Below are 16,980 nucleotides of genomic sequence, written 5' to 3'. Positions count from 1 at the left end.
AAGCACTGTTGTAACTAATACTATGCCACTTTATGCTAACTCTGTACCTCCTTACTCAGAGTTGTCTGTTGAGCTTGGAAATGCTGCACACATGTGTGAGGAGAGACTTTGCAGAATTGTCTGCACAACTGACTGGACTCACGAATATGCACACTTCTAGGTTTTTCCAGAATACCAGATACTACAAAGATCAGGAGCACAATAGCATAGTGATCATCCAAGTTACTGTATTAATCCCAAAATCCAGATATTACCTTCTTTTAGGAATACATTTTACAGACTTCTCAATGCCATTTGGTAGAAAATAAATTTTTTCCAAATTTCTTCTTTTTTTTTTTTTTTTTGTTTTGTTTGTTTGTTTGTTTGTTTGTTAGTTATTTTTTTTTTTTTTTTTTTTTTGGTTGGTTTGGTTTTGGGTTTTTTGTTGTTTTTTTGTGGGTTTTTTTTGGTTTTTTGGGAGTTTGTTTGGTTGTGGTTTTTTTGGTTTTTTGTTTTGGTTTTTTGTTTGTTTGGTTTTGGTTTTGGTTTGAATAGACTGATTTGGCAGTGGTACAGCTGCTGACTGTGGCAGACACAGTAACTGTGTCCTTCTTAACTTTCTTTTCTTTTCTAGTAAAAAAACAATGGGCACAGCTTTTACTGAATAAGTAAATGTAGATATTATCATCTTTGTATTAGTGTTCAGTTATTCATTCCATAAGTACAAATGCACAAATGAAGTGGAGGACAGGAGAAAAAGGCTGATCCCTTGCACAGCATGCAAGAAAAAATACGCGACACTCACTTCAGAACATTGTAACAAAATGATCTAGTGAATTTTATTTTGGGTAACAGCCAAGAAATCTGACATTTTGCCCAATATGGCTTTCTTCTAAAATTAAAAAGTTGCATATACCTACAGTTGAGTCCACCAGCTACCGAAAATCTGCTGTATACATCTTTAATCCATGGCAGCATCACCAGAATACAGCTTTCAGTGGCGTTTTCAAGCTGAATTATAAGATAGAAGTTTTTAAATGTGCATTTAGAAGATTTTTATATTATTTATATGAAAACATACAAATTTTTCATTTATACATATACTACATATAAAACTCATTTTAATTAGCAAGTATCTTCATCTGGGTATTTATCTTTGTGCATATAGCAAAAAAAGGATGTAGTTAGGGCTTCAGATGAAATATTAAAGTTCAAGACCTTTGTATATGCTAACTAGAACCTTATTCAAATAACTCAAACTTTTTTTTCTTGCTTTTAAAAGATAAGAGATTCAGCTTAAAAATACATTCATAAAACAAAGACTATGTTCTCCCTGAGACTACCAGTGTGAGTTACTTTGTGGTAATCTTTGAATGAAAAAATATAAAAAAGACAATAAGCTCTGGTTTTCTATATGCTACAACAAATTTCTCGAGCAACACTGACATCATAAAAGGTACAGACTGGAGAATCATGCTCACTAGCTGAAAAAACATTTTCATATATCAGATTAAGAAGAAGAAAAGAAATTAATATAGACAAAGGAAGGTGACTAATTTTTAAGGAAACATCTGTACTGTAGTATGAATAAATGGGAAAAAGTTGGGTCGTTGCTTTTGATTGTTTGTTTGGGACTTTCTTTTTTTATTTCAGACATGAATTTTATCCAAAGCAGGACTATATGCCCAAAATGTAGATTCTTGATTTATGCAGAGATACTTAGCAGAGTTTTCTAAATATATCGAGCATTTGTTTTTGTTAATATTCATAAAAGAAATATAGAACGTGTGAAAACAGTTTCTGTTTAAATTCAGTGATAAAATATTTGATTATAATGAGATGGCAAAGCCTCATGAGCAATAAGTGAGGAGTCAACCCCCAACCCCAGTGAACAGCTCCTGGTTTGTGGCTTTTTTCATCCTCTATCAGAATGACTCTGCTTTGAAGGCCAGCAGCTACGCTAGTTTTATTTAGCATTCTTCCTTTTAAACGTTAGAGACAATTTTAAACTGCTACAAAGTAACAGAATTGGGATGCATTAAACATATCCTGCTCAAATCTGAGAGAGAGTGCAAGATACATACCTTTTCCTTTTACAATTTAAGTTGTATTTATAGTAACCATGCAATTATGTTATTCAGGGGGAAAAGCCTTACCTGAAATCAAAGAAAGCATTTATAGGAAAAAGGGGGAAAGCATTGTTTGTTCTACCAAAATTTATTATGTAGTAATTACAAAGTTTAAAGATTCTTCCATTTTAAATAAAAATAATAGTTATAATTACACATATTGTATAGTATCATGTCAAGTGATTTCAACAAATATAACATGAAATACAGTGCAGTTTCAAATCAGAAAGACAATTACTTTCTCATTCACAGTGTTTGACAAATTACAGGATAGCTTGTTCACATGAGGGTTTACTTAAGGTCATGCTCTTATAAACAGTCCACATCACGCTGTGCCACAAAAAGAAATCATCTCTCAGAACGTGAAGTATCGGGCAAACCACTCCTGGCGTTGTGGATCTGGTGAAGCCACTGGTGAGGCATCAGTCGGAGGAGGGCTAAATTCACAGAAAGAAAAAAACCACAATTATCCCACAACTACACAAAAGGTACAACTATTAGGAGAAAAAAAAGAATCACAGAGAATATTCAGTAAGGAACACAGTCTGTTTTTCCATGGATTAATTATCAGTGTGCCCCAGGACATGATTTAATGTCTGCCTATAGAATCTGTGATCATCCACTCCATTGGAGAGCATCAGCAGCACAGACAAGTCAGTTCAGAAACCACATTAGAGACTGGGCAAAGAATGTTTTGGAAAACATAATTTAGAATCTCATAAATAACTGTAGGTTTTCAGGAAGAATAAAAAGAGTTTTCTTGGAAAAGCGTGACTGTAGAGGGTCCTCTTTTAGCATCCTTTTCCTGTGGTAAAGTTAATTTTGAAAAATATGATGCGAGCATCATATTTGTAGACATGTGCTCACAAAGACTGGCTGGCAACTGAACAGAAATACACACTATTTTAATAGTTAACACCGATCATGAATATCACTTGCATTGTTGCTCATGCACACAATTAGAATATGCTCATATACTAGGAAAAAGAAACTACTGTGCTACAAACAGGATTTGGTTTCTCTTTTAACATTCTCACAAAATGAGCAGGAGAGAATAATTTATAGTAGTTTACACAATTAAATTTCCTTTATCAATAAAAATTGGTAATAAAAGTAATCTTGATTATTGGATAATACAGGGCAAAAACCAATTTGGAGTGAAAACTCCAGCATCACAGTTCATGGGGTCATGCACATGCATGTTATAGATATCTGAGCATACTCATGCACATCACATGCACAGGAAAAAAAATTAGCAACAGTACTTTTTTCTTTTTTAAATTGTTTTCTTGAAAAATATTGTTTTCCCTTATCTATTTTGGATTCTATCATTTGCTTCCCTTTATAATTAGCAGTTGCTAGGTATGTGATCTTTTGCATTACATCAAAGGAGAGAGCAAACAACCAACAGTGGAACCACTAATTAGACATCATTTTAAGTTGTCAATTTAGAGGTAAGAGATCAGCACCTACTAAATAGAGAGTACAGCACTTCGGTGCATTTAATATGTGGGCACATCAAGCTAAAAGATTAAAATCCTGCCTCTAAAATGCCATTTTTAAGTTATTCAATTCAATAGGTTATTTTGTGAAAGAATTATTTGAGACTTTAATTCTGGTTTTGATTACTGGAAGCTCAGCATTAAGCACCTAAGCCTACACATTTCCTGTTGCTGTAGGAAGGTTATTCCTATGAAACAATTTGATACAGGTGAGGAAAGGGGAAACATAAAACATTCACGTAGCACGGAAAATAATTTTCTTACATAAAACTCATTATCACATAATACTGAATAAAAGAAATTCCGTGCTCGTATCAATTCCTAAATGAAAATCAGTAAATAACACAAACATTTAAAACAATTGTTCATATATGTAAACAATTGAAAGCACATGAATCCTGTTAGGGTATTTATAAAGGTTTTCAAAGTTCAAGGCTTAGGAAAAAGTGAGAGAATACTTCATATTTCAACAAGGTCTGCAATAAAAAGGAATACTATAAAGAGGTTATAAATACAATGTAAAAATTAAAATGCCGTAAGAGTACTTGTACCTCTGAAAGGCTGATAAAGCAAGTGGGATTCAGCTCAATAGGAATGCAAAATTTTTCTGAGTTAAGCAAAAAAACAAAAAGAAAAAAAAAGATTGGTGAGGCAGTGCTCACCTCAAAAACGTCTTGGGCTCTTTGGGTGGCATTGGCTGTGGTAGTGGTTTGCTGCTGTTGAACTCAATATCGTGGATGGGTGAGTTAGGAATGGGGTCCAGGCGATTAGGATGTCCATTGCCCACCACTCCGCTAGATTCCAGAGCACTTAGATTGGGGACACTCACAAACCTGTTTGTTGATTTATCGTTCTTCTTCTTTTGCTGCATTAAAAATAACAAATGTAAGGAAGCCTTCTTGCACCTGGACAGACAAGGACATTGGCAAACTTAAAAGTTTTATTGATGGCTGGTTTGGAGGTTTTTTTGAAGGAGAGATTGGGACAGACTGGCCCCTTTTTCCAATTGTAGTTATCCTGTTTGCTTTGACGAGACCTGAACGCCACAGATTTTCACAGAAAAATCAAATTTCTGATCAAGATGATTAAATTATTGTGACTTAGCATAATAATCAATGAGTATGTCATAGGAGGTCTTCCAATATAATATTTTGCTCTATTTAAACATTGGACATTGACAATCTTGTGGAAAACTTCCTCTCAGTCTGCTAAACCTTTCATGTTTACTCAAAACTTTTCTTGATATCTGCAAACCTTTCACAGCAATCAACACCCTCATGGTCAGCAAGCATTACAGCAGTATGGCTGAAGATATAAATATTACTGTACAGGAGTTCAGTTTCTTGAATAAGGAAAAAGCCAGGCTTTGATGCCGTTATAGCTGTCACTTCTGGACACCAGGTGGCACAACTGAACATTTTTCTTTTTGTAATACTCTCTATGCTTCTCCTGATAGCATTTCAAGGGACTCAAAATACTGAAGAAATTTATTTTTATATCACTATTCTACATTCCAGAACACATCACACAAAATAGTCAGTATTCAACCTCTCTATAGATGTTTTAATGTAGAAGGATGTTTCAAATAATTCTATAGCTTTTTTTTTTTAAATGGCTGTGTGACAAGAAACCTTGTGTATTTTCTGACTTCTATCAAATATTCCACATCCACAATAAAATATTAACATTAAAAGCATCTCATTTCTAAAAATAGGATTTTTTAACATACCCAGAGCAATGAAAAAATACCTCATAAATATAATGAATTATGTATTATTTGAATATATAATAAATAATTTCCTTCAATTACCTACATGCAACCCTAACAAGGCAGCTAGGAGAAGAACCCTTAAGGGCTTATGAACTACACAAATCTGAACGAACGTGAAAGACGAGTGCAATCTCGTGTTGTTTCTATATTACATTTTCCAGCAGAATTCCACTTGAAACAGGAGAGCTGCTCTGTTCAAGGGTGGGCACAAGTTCAAATAGAGACAGACAGAGAGTCCTACTGTTTGTTTGCACTTTCTTCTCTGTAGCTCTCTGCTGGCTTTGATTTCAGTGCCCAGCCTCTCTGGGCTGGCAGATGCAAATGCTACTAATTGCAGCCACATTGGTGGATGTGGTTTGTCAAAATATAACTAAAAACCCTCAACAATTTAACCAAATGCTATAATAGAAAAAATTCTTTTCTAGGCATCACAATGAAAGATCATCAGCTACAAAGGATTAAACTAAGATTGTCCCATACACTTCTGCTTTAGTAGCTGAAGAAGCAAGAAATATTATGATGGAAGAAACAGTTTGGTAAAAGTAACCAACTGCACATAAAATACACTTGCAAGGCAATATACGTTGCAATTAAAACAGTGTGTTAAACAAACTGTAGTTAAATCTGTGTGCTCCACAGGTGGCCCATTTCTGGAAAATATAAGTTATCCACATAAGTGCTTAGAAAAATACTGCAATTCATATAACATTCTCTATAAAAAAAATCTGTGCTTCTGAAGTGGTCAAATCTGGAAAGAGAAAATTGTGTGTATTGTTTCCATGAAATTCATGCAAAGTATTAAGAAACTTCAGATGTAACAATATAACACTAAACAGATCCATTGCATAAATTAGAGAAGCAGTAATACATACTGCAATGGCTGTAATTTTGCATTAATGTGCAAAGCCTGTAGTAATTCATAAATTCTGTCTTTCCTTTTAAAAAAGGAAAAGAGAATGAGATTTTCAGTTTCTCTGTAATTCATTCTCCAATAACACAGCACATGCTTTGACAAAATAAAGTAACATAGTCCACGACTCATGAAATGAGAGGTCAGAATGTTCTGGCATACAAGACAGTTTTAAAGTCTAAACAGTTTTGAGTGATAGAAGCATATTATAAAAATATATGAATTATCACTACGGAAATCTGATGTTAAAAGTACTTTTGCCAAACACTTCAGATTTCACACAAAACAAGCTTATATACTAGATGGTTACATTTCACATCTTTATGAATGAATGGTTCAGACAAACTTCCAAAATTTTCATAAAACCAAAGCATTCAAATTGTATCTGGATGTCCTGGTATTGTCTCTACTGGGTCCGAACTAAGTTCTTTTATGCAGTTAGGATAAAAATTAGGCATCCACAGATAAGCTTGTGAGATCTGCCGGGCTCCTGAAAATCACAGGAGAATATTGACATTTTGCAGCTGAGCTTGTGCAGAAGTGTGAAATACATTGATCTGATGTGAAACTACAATAAGGCTTGGCTAAATAGCACAGCCTGATCCCAAATAGTGGAGCCAGAACTCCTTTTAAATAATGGGAGCCTGAACCCTGATCACTAAAGCACTCAGGCATCTGAACTGCTCATGTTGTGCCCCTTGGGTTAGCCTCTGTTTCAGAACCTTCCAGAGTTCTTCTGCCTCTACAGCTGGGACAAAATCTATTCCCCTTCCATACAGGTGAAATAACCTATCACAAGGAGGAAGGAAATGTCAGAGGACTCATTCTTATTCCTGAAGTGGTGAAAAGAAACAGAATTAAGGTACCTTACTACAGTCTATTCACGTTCCTCATGACGGAATGCTGCTGGTATTTGAAATGACAGGAAGGCTACTATGCTTACGTGTACAGTAGCCTTCCCTGGCTGCTATTCAGCAGGACGGAGAGAACTGGAAAAGGTGGCTACTGAAGTGCTTTGACTTGTATAGGTGGTGACAACAACTGAGAAGGCTAGAGACTGACTTCTGCCTCCTGCTGCCTCCACTGTCCATACCTGGTTTGTCACTCCATTGCTCCAGTCTTACTCTACACCTTTCCTCATTCAAACTTAGCCTATGTCCTTCTCATACTCTTCCCCTTCCACTTTTTACCCTTATTCCCTTCCTTTTAGTGTCACCTGTCCCTCTGTATTTCTAATGCTCTTCCATCCTGAGCACTTTCTCAAAATTGCTAAGTGCCCTTGCACTTTCCAAAATAACCAAGAAAAATTATGAAACTAAAAAACAGTTAGGGGTGTCACTGCTTTCTATTGTATGCTACAGTTCTGCCCTCTGTTGCCTTTCTGTCACTTTTCAATTTTGATTTTGCAGTTTTGTGAGAAGGAACTGTGTTTTATGTCACACACGTCAAGCAAACCAGGGCAACAGCATCACTGGATCTCTCAACAACACAAAAGAAACAGACCTACACAGAAATAAGTAGAGACAAATGGAAAACTATGTTTCTTGTTTTGAACATGTCTTTTAAGAGTGATTTATGTACAGATGCAGGCACACACACATACACATATATTTCTTCCTTTTACTGTATCTTAAGTTTAGATGTCTTTTTCTTTACTTTAGCAATGAAGTCCATGGAACATACCTTCACCAATGGATTAATAACACCAACATTAGGGCTTGCATTAAACATTTTGTTGTAGTTAGTCTCCCTGTCAACTAGTTCCAGCTGATAGAACTTTTTGTCCTCCTAAAAAGAACAACAAATAGAAACTTCTTTTTATGCATTTTCAATCAGTTAGTGGCCAAATCTGCCTATAAAATGTTCTCAAATAAATTTATGCTTACATTTTAAAATAAACTGGTAATTCTAAAACCTGCATTTCATGTTTTATATATTATTATATGTCATAATTTAAATAATTTCTATTTCCGTAGTTCTACGGTCCTGAAAGTGAGCATAGCCTAATGTGTTATGTGCTAGGAAAGACTCAGTATAGTTAACTTTTGATCTTTAATTAATTTTAATTTCCTCATTCCTTCTTGCTTCTTAATTAAGATCTAATCAGACTAGCCTGAGTTATGGTGCTGTGCTCTGAATTTGGGAAGCTCAGTGGATCAGGATATTGGTCTTAAAAATCTCAGAGAAGAGACTATTTCATATATGGTTTGCATGGCCGGCTTAGTCCAGGACTGGAGACAGAAGACATCTGATCGAGGACACACCCAAATATTTCTGTAATAATGTATTATGTTTGATTGTGGAAAACACTCTGTATCTTATTAGCTTTACTATCATGAGTAATTGGAACCACAGGAATAAAGTGTTAAAGAATATGAATAACATGCTAGCAGGATTGGTTCTTTATACACGTTTCAAACACTCTGAATTAGATTAATTTTTGTATCTGTCAAGATAGTACACCAAGAGAGCATAGAAGTCTTACAATCAATTTCTTTATGAGCTGGTCCCGCTCTGCAATTAGGTCTTTCAGTTCTGAGATAAGCTGCAAGTCTTCTGGTCTTGATTCTCTGTTTTTATATTTTTCTTCCATTTCTTCTAAACTTTATAGAAAAGAAGAATACCCTCTTTAGCCTGATCCAGCGTTAAATGATGAGTGAACAGTCGCATTTTTGATTAGTACAAAAGACAGTTCAAGGAGTAAAACCAGAAGATATCTTTCTTATCATCCTGAAGAAAATTAATTTCTATGTTTTCATTCAGCTTTAGACAGTTAAGAAACAAAACAAAACATAAAACCCCAATAACAATAACTTTTTCTCCAGCAACTAATAATCTGGGCAAAATTCTAAAAACTTAACATCCTTCCTGTGCATGCAGTACTATGTGTTTGAAAAAGGCCTCTTGGAAGTCAGCCTGAAAATAAGGCATTCAAAACCACAATATGGACAGGAGAGTTACAGAAGACATAGCTAAAATCAATTTTTATGTAAAATATAGGGACTACATAGCACTATATTTAATATTAATGTAAATTTAAAAAGGTGGCAATTCACTTTCCTAATGAGGAAAAACAACAGTATATTTTTCTTTTTTTTTAATTTTAAAAGAAGACTACTCTGATAAAGATGCATGCTTGTGATAATGGAGAAACTGGATAGACAGAAAAAGCTGGCAGCATCTTCCTCAGTTCATGTGGAACATACTGGAACAAAGATATCCAAGAACACTGAAGACTAACAGGTAACTAACTCCTCTCCACAAAAGCAACTTAGTACCATTAGAGATGAAATAAAGGAATGAGCTGCAAAACAAAAGCAATAACACTTGGATATTAGGATATCTAGATTAAGAGAAATGTAACAACTGATAAACATTTGAAAAAAAAGAAGAAATTTGAAATGCCTGGTGGGAAAGCATTAAAGGAGAGAAGTGAAATAAGCCAACTCAGAGGAATTGTACAAATAACTGCGCAAATATCCTTTTTACTTAAAGAACAAGTTTTGAAGACAGGACAATTTCAAATGACCGTGTCTCTTTTAAACAAATACAATGTTCATGATGCTAAACGTTGTTTCCAAGGAAAATACTAAAATACTTGTCTCACATATTCAGCCTTCATGTAGATTAGAGAGCCAAGTTTCAGAACAGATTCAGGAAATTTAACAAACTTAATGAAAAAAGAAAAAAAATCCCAATCAAATGTTGAGAAAAATCTATGAATTTAAATCATCTAACTCAAGTCAAACTTAGTTCCACAAGACACTTGGAAGTAGACATAATTTCTCACTTTAAATAAATATTTTCTCTTCAAAATCAACTATATGATTTTTACTTTGATTTGCAACTGAAAATGCAGCTAATATTAAATTGTATTGATAACCTTCAAATAACCTGTACATATTCTGATGAGATTATATAATGTATTTACATAAAACAGTATGAATGAGAACAACATGACTGTTTTTACTTGCAGAGAAGGCATTTCACTCAGCAGAACAGAAATAGCCACAGCTGGCTTAATTTTTGTGTATATGTTTTATGCTGGGTTAAGCTATTGTATACAGATCTCCAGAGTATAGCACATAGTTATGCATAGCTGTCATTTAATTTTCAGATACTTCAAAGAACTGGGTTTATTTTTCTATTTCAAATAGATAATTTGTAATTTAAGGACTCTAGTTGCACAGCCTGATTAATGACATCCACTCTCAATTATTTTAAGACAGATTCTCCATTTCACAGAAGTTCTTGAGGCCATGCTTTAGGTGAGGCTGAACCTGGAAACAGTTACTTGAGAAATAGCTACATAAAACTCCTCCTTTTTTTTTTTTTTAATTTGTTTGCTCTTTTACATAGTTTCCTCTTTGGACAGCTTCTTGCTTCAGTGTAAGTAGAGAGATAACACACTGGAAGCCAGGTCAGGGCATCTTGGATGATGCTTCTGACTTTAGGCCAGCAGCTGCTTCCTTGCAGCTCTAAGTTGAGCAAGAACCAGGAGTAAGGAGCCAGCCAATTCAGAAAATTTCTGGACACTCCAAAGCAAACAACTAAATGTGAAAAAAACCTATGGTAAACAGTTCCAAAGCCTAGTTCTGGTGCTCATAGGCCCCTTTCTCATACAAAATAAATGCAGCAAACAGGAAGTAGCTTACACCTAATTTACTGAATGGCAAGTTACCACATTTATCAGGGCAGCACAGTGTGCATGTGGATGATTACAAGGCAGTGAGAACTAGAATTTTATACCCATCTTATGTGAGGACAATTTCTGAGTGCTCATTATCAAGAAAAAATTAGATGCATTTGGGCTTTATTGTTAATTTTTAACTGATATTTACTTTGAAGACTTAGAACCAATTCTTTTCTCTGCCATAAATCCTTTGTGCTGCAAATACAAATCCCTCAGTGACAAATTTGTGGCAGGAAGCCCTCAGTGCAGTATGAAAACTGTGACCAAATTGGTTACACATCACAGAGATACAGAATGATGTGAAAGACAGGAAAACAGTAGCTAGACAACATACTAACATGACTTCTGCCCAGACGTGGTCTAATCTCAGGTGGCATTTTGACTATGAGAAACACTAAGTATTCTCTTTATGTTATGCTCATACAATCCATTTCAGACACTAACTTTCCTTTTCTTAGCAAACCTGAAAATGTTTGCATTAGTCATGCTATAATCTCACTTCTCAGTAGCAAATTTTATAAACTGTTTATAAACTTGTAGAAGCTCTTGTGTTCTCAAAAAAGATGTATTGAAGTTTGAGAAAAAGTATTTGAAGTAATGTTTTCTCCAATTTTCTAGGACTTTTTGGTCTCAAACCCCTAACAATTTATCTCACTACATTCCCCTAAAGCTTACAGAATTGTGTTGCCTAAAGAATGCAAGACTGGGCCCCATACTTGATTGAGGTATTTGTACATCTGCACCTCTGCAATATCTTCAGGAACTTATGGATACACTCAAATGCAGCTACATACAAATTTTTTTAATGCAACAAAACTTACGAAATCTGTAAAGCTGAATTAATTTCCTTGAGCAGCTCTTGGGTCTTATTAAAATCTGCCAGCATGCTTTGTTTCTCTCTGATGTGATCTGCTGTCAAGACATCCAGCTCTTTCTCATGTTTCTTGCTTAAATCTTGCTCATGCATCCTGTTTAATTTATTTTTTGTTAAAAAAAGAGTTATTCTAAAATCAGACTTGTTTGTTCATCATGATTTTCTGCCACGCTTCTAATGGCTTTTACACAATATCAGAAAACAAATCAGAAGGAATTACTCATTCATCAAACCCACTACTTACTGTTCTCCAATCTTCTAGCTTATTTCATGGAAAATGCATCTCCTTTAATGCTTTTTTAAATAAACAAACATAATGAATTTGAAAAAAAAAACAACACCAAAAACCAATACTTGAGCGAACTGTTACTAAAATATGCCAAAATGTATCACTGAAATGCAGCTTACGTTTATGGTAATATTCACTAAGTTTACTACTAACAGGCATAGCTTTTCCTAAAGAAGACTAAATGATATGTAACATCACTTGATTAAGAAGATAAATTAAGAATTGCAAATGGTAAAATTTCTTAAGTAAAACGATAAGCGAAACAATACACATTTGAGTTTAGAGTGAAGAAATTCATACCTGATCTGTTGGTTGGATTCACTGTGTATTCTAAGAATTTCTTTCCCTTTAAACTCTAATTCCTTTGTCAATGCACTTATATTTTCATGAAGATGCAAAATCTCTTTGTCCAGTTCAGCTATATGATGGTCTCGGTGTCTCAGTTCATCTTGCAGTTCTGATATTCGGCATAAAAATTCTTTCTCCTATAAAAAATATAAATATAAAATATTTATATTTTATATATAAATATAAAACATTTAAATATAAAAATATTTTAGATAGACTTGTGTCTCAGAAGCACAATACTTGCTTCTGTATTGTGAGCTGAGCAGAAGTTTTCATTCAATATACAATTTTTTCAGTTTTAGATGCTGATACAAATTATAATTAAAATGAAGGGGTTCTTTTTTATTGTGTACAAGTGCAAAGAAAGAAGAAATAAGAGTTATGTAACAAGCAATTTCCATTTGCCAAAAAAGTTAAAACCTGTCATTGTCATTGCCAGTTAAAATTTGTGTAGCTCATCACATTTTCCTTCTGCCCACACACACAACAAAAAAACCAGGTATTGCTAAGAACCAGGGGCCCAGGCATTTAGCGTTTTCTGCCTTGTCAGCACACACTCCAGAGAAACTTTTTTTCCTTTACAGACCCATTCAATGGGAGAAAATTACTCAAGATGTATGCCCTGCACGAACAAACACTGATTCAGAGGTCTCTTATCTCACAAATATATACAAGGGTCATAAATATTTTGCAGCAGAATATGTACTAAATAGTTTATGTAATATTTATATTGCTTTCAATAATAAAAGTCATTCTTTTTACATAAGAAACTACAATAAAGTTAATATCTGGGAAACGCAGCTGGAGCCCATTCAACTGGCTTTGATAACGCTTCTCATCAGTTAAGAAATGTCTGTAATGAAAACAATCTTTTCCAGAGTTTTCTGTTTCCACCTATTCCACTTCTTACAGTTTCAGAATAATTAATAACCATATAGTTTGTACAGAGAGAAAATCAGTAGATATTTCAAAGTAGTTTTAGGTGTAATTGTGCCTTTCTGTCTCCAGGAAATACAAATATATCCCAATGCACAAATTTTACAGGGCATCTTTAAGAACAGACCATTAAAAATAACTATCTACCTCTCTCTACATAGACTATGTTAAAGTTATAGGAAAAAGTAGTGGAAAAGTTACATCCACATATTTAAATATTTCAAAAAGTAGACTACTCTACATCTATTTCAACTCTGATCCTGTGAACTGATAAGCATTCTAACACAAGAAAACACAATTACTTGCTTTGCCCTCAGTACAACTCGAGCTTGTGCTTAGCAGATCATTATACTGAGTCCAAAAGTACAGGGTATGTGGTTGGATCAAACATTGGCTCTTGTAATTTAAACTTTTTTTTCTGACATCTCCTTTAGATGTCAGACTCTAGGCTTAAACAACACATGACTGAAAATATATCCTCCTAAATCCTTCATGACAGTACTACATTTTTGGCTCTGGTGCTAACACTTTTAAATCAGCAAGGAAGAGATAAAGAAGGGCTCATCTCTGACTGCCTCTGTTTTTCTGTAAAGGCTATGTCCAGCTAAGCCTGCTTACTCTGTTAAATATATTTCTTAAACTACTTCTCCTCCTTGGTGCTGGACTACTATTAAATCAATCTTGAAAAGCCTATTGTATAGGCAAATAAAGAGGTAGTTTTCTGGTCCTCTTACTTCCAAGAGTCTGGATTCCTCTCAATAGAGATTAAACTTTGAATTTTTAGTTACCAGTGGAAAAACTAGTAGTGTATAAAATGAAAATGAAAGATAAAAGTGAATGAATTAATTTCCTACTGAAAGCAAAGGTAGTCCATACTGTCTCTGGGGTTTTGTTCTAGGGTTTTTTTTTGTGCCTTTATTTTTTTAAGAAATAGTTGCAAGCTGTTACATGATATTCTGTTTTCGTTATATGTTAATTAATCTTTTCTAATTTGTCTCCTGAGACAGAAAGAGACAGATATCTCTTAAGTATGAAACAATCATGGTTGGTTATAAGTAACCACTTTTTTTTCCATATCACTTAGACTTCAAAGAGAAACAGCTCTTTCCTTTTAAGTCCTGCTGGCAGTTGAGGATAAGTACAATTTTGCTAGAATGGGCACTTGCATCCCACAGCAAGCCACTGTGCTCCCAGAAGGCTGCACATTTCTGAGACGAAACTGCCTTGATACGGGAGACTTTAGTAGGCTTTGAATGAAGTTTGTAGAAGGAAAAAACGCTAAGCAAGAAAGTTCAGGAAACTGGTAGGGATGCATTAGCTGCTGGTGTCAGGTGACTTGGAAGGATTACATGTTTGTCACTTGTTCACAACAGATAGTGATCATGCCGTCTTACACTCAGTTGCCAGCCATGCCCCTTACCTGTCGCCTGCCAATTTCTATGCTTCTTTCCAGCTCCAGTTTGGCAGCTACCAGTTCCTGTTGATGGTTGTGCCTCAGCTGGTCAATGGCTGCTGCATGTTGATGATTGAGCTCTGAGCGCAAGGAAGCTGGTTACCGGCAACAAACAGAAAAGTTTATTTTGGAAATCTTTACAGTAACAATAACAGTCCAGCTCCCTCTAGTATTGTGACTGACCAGCTAAGCAATTGTCCTGTCATTCTATTCCTGTTACTTTCTGAAATGTTCTCCATCAGGAACTTTGGTCGCTTACTCCTTCCAAAAAAAACTAGATAAGATAGGATAAGGGTGAGATATTTCAAAAGTGAACAGTTTGGACTTACCTGTTAATGCTTATACTGATTTTAAGAGGGACATTTAGGTCAACACTGAATGACTTTCAGATACACTATAGTGTTATAACACACACACATACACACATATAGATGTGCATCTATATTTGCATGAGTAGAAATAAAGTTTTTGAACCCATTTTCAAATTTGAAAATAGTATACCTAACATAGCTTTTCCTTCATCCTCCAGCTCAAATCGTAGAGTCTGAAGTTCCTGTTCCATCTCCAATTTAAAGCCTTCCATGGCTTGTTTATGTGTTTCTTTCAGTGCATGAAGTTCTTCTGAGTGCTTCTGTTGTAAACGTTCTTCTAATTCCTACGAAATCAAAATTGACAGAATTTATTCTATACAAACTTAAAAAAAGTATAAAGTATTACACAATAAACAACTGAAAACAAAAAGCAGGCATTGATTTACTCTAGAAATTTTTAAAAATGCACTAATTTACCTCATATTTTCTTATCCTACTACTACATTTCTTTTTTCAGTGGCTCATGGTTATCAAGATGACCTGGACACAAAAGCCCTGTTCTGCTCACAGCTGGAAAAGATTAAAAAACCAATCTATGGATATATGTATAATAGCAAGCACTGTAGTGAAGTGCAGATCCATAGATGGGGTTAGTGTGCACACAACACACATTTGGAGATTTTGCTCCCTGAGGACACCCACGTTTACTCCCTACTGAATTGTATGAAGCATAATGTTCCTGGTGCACACCTTCTGGTTTGATTTTGAACAAAAGGAATCCACCTTGCGTGCTCCAAGACCAGTCTACAATGTGAACCAAAATACATTAAGGGTGGCTAATGGGAAAACTGACTGCAAAAGTGCACTCTAGATCTGAACTTAAAAAACCTTAAGACATCCCCTCATTAAGTACCATGCACTGCCAACTTTCATTTTTAAAGATATTTTAGTCAAGGTTTAAAAAAAATATCTTGGGTGAGACACAAAAATTATCTTGCAAGTCGCAGAACATAGCTTATACAATTTTTAACGTAATGAAAATATAAAATACATGCAAAATTAAGTAACTGTAATAGAAAATTCTTAGAGTATACTATTAAGGGTAACAATGTCAAACTACCATAAAGAAATACATGTGTTGATAATAATTTTACACATATATATATATATATATACACACACCTACCTATATACATGCACATAAAGCAAGACATGAAACAATGCTAATGTCAGAGATGATTTTAAATATGCCTTGCTCAGATTTAACTGGACAACAATATTACTGTAATACATAATCTGAAACAGAAATTTAGTAGTTATGTGGATACTGTTCTTTACTAATTCCAACTGTGTACATAAAATGCTACAATGGCAACATTCTCTATAGAATTTGGAATAACCATATGAACATGCCTTTTGTTCTTGCTCTTTTGTTTCTTCCATGTTTTGAAAGGCAAGGATATGGGCTTCCTGAAGGGACTTATGCCTTTGCTGATGCTCCTCTTCTAATTCCTGGATCTCCTGAGTCAGCCTCTGTCGCTCCTGACTGAACTGGGCTTGTAGCTGTTGTAAAGAGCTCTGTGACTGGGAAAGCTGCATCTCCAGATTCTGCTTCAGTAAGGAGATCTAATCCACAAGAGAACAGCAAATATCTGTTAGTCATTAATACTAAAATCAACTGTAAAGAAAATATTCAAAGAAGACAACACTTGAAATTTTAAAGCCATTGTTAGCTGAAAGACAGACAAGCAATGTCATCCATGTATGAATTTGTTGTTAATATTA

The 16,980-nt window shown here is 34.7% G+C and overlaps 1 protein-coding gene and 1 long non-coding RNA gene across 8 annotated transcripts in view; one reads left to right on the top strand and one right to left on the bottom strand.

Annotated features, from left to right (window-relative positions):
* Positions 1 to 804: 804 nt before the first annotated feature.
* FAM184A (family with sequence similarity 184 member A) overlaps positions 805 to 16,980 on the bottom strand; it is a 77,245-nt gene continuing 61,069 nt past the window's right edge. For 2 of the 6 annotated variants that reach the window (XM_051792127.1, XM_051792128.1), the window contains 9 exons: positions 16,609 to 16,821; positions 15,386 to 15,539; positions 14,852 to 14,979; positions 12,448 to 12,632; positions 11,806 to 11,952; positions 8,777 to 8,894; positions 7,975 to 8,079; positions 4,273 to 4,475; positions 805 to 2,545 (listed from right to left, as the gene is read on the bottom strand). In XM_051792127.1, coding sequence (XP_051648087.1) covers positions 2,464 to 2,545; positions 4,273 to 4,475; positions 7,975 to 8,079; positions 8,777 to 8,894; positions 11,806 to 11,952; positions 12,448 to 12,632; positions 14,852 to 14,979; positions 15,386 to 15,539; positions 16,609 to 16,821 — 1,335 coding nt within the window. In that variant the 3' untranslated portion in view covers positions 805 to 2,463. The remainder of the gene's footprint in view (positions 2,546 to 4,272; positions 4,476 to 7,974; positions 8,080 to 8,776; positions 8,895 to 11,805; positions 11,953 to 12,447; positions 12,633 to 14,851; positions 14,980 to 15,385; positions 15,540 to 16,608; positions 16,822 to 16,980) is intronic. The other 4 variants (XM_051792130.1, XM_051792131.1, XM_051792129.1 and 1 more) reach the window with 3 other exon arrangements.
* On the top strand, positions 5,859 to 16,772 carry LOC127473099 (uncharacterized). 2 transcript variants are annotated; one of them, XR_007905280.1, is made up of 3 exons: positions 5,859 to 7,153; positions 9,405 to 9,534; positions 16,649 to 16,772. It is a non-coding gene; the product is annotated as an uncharacterized LOC127473099 (long non-coding RNA). The 2 variants fall into 2 exon arrangements; XR_007905279.1 differs by having other exon boundaries at positions 9,402 to 9,534.

Source organism: Manacus candei, unplaced genomic scaffold (assembly GCF_025592945.1).
Source record: "Manacus candei isolate 608988 ecotype Guabito, Panama unplaced genomic scaffold, ASM2559294v1 h1tg000034l, whole genome shotgun sequence".
NCBI classification, from domain to species: Eukaryota; Metazoa; Chordata; class Aves; order Passeriformes; family Pipridae; genus Manacus; species Manacus candei.
This window is presented reverse-complemented; position numbering and strand designations above follow the sequence as displayed.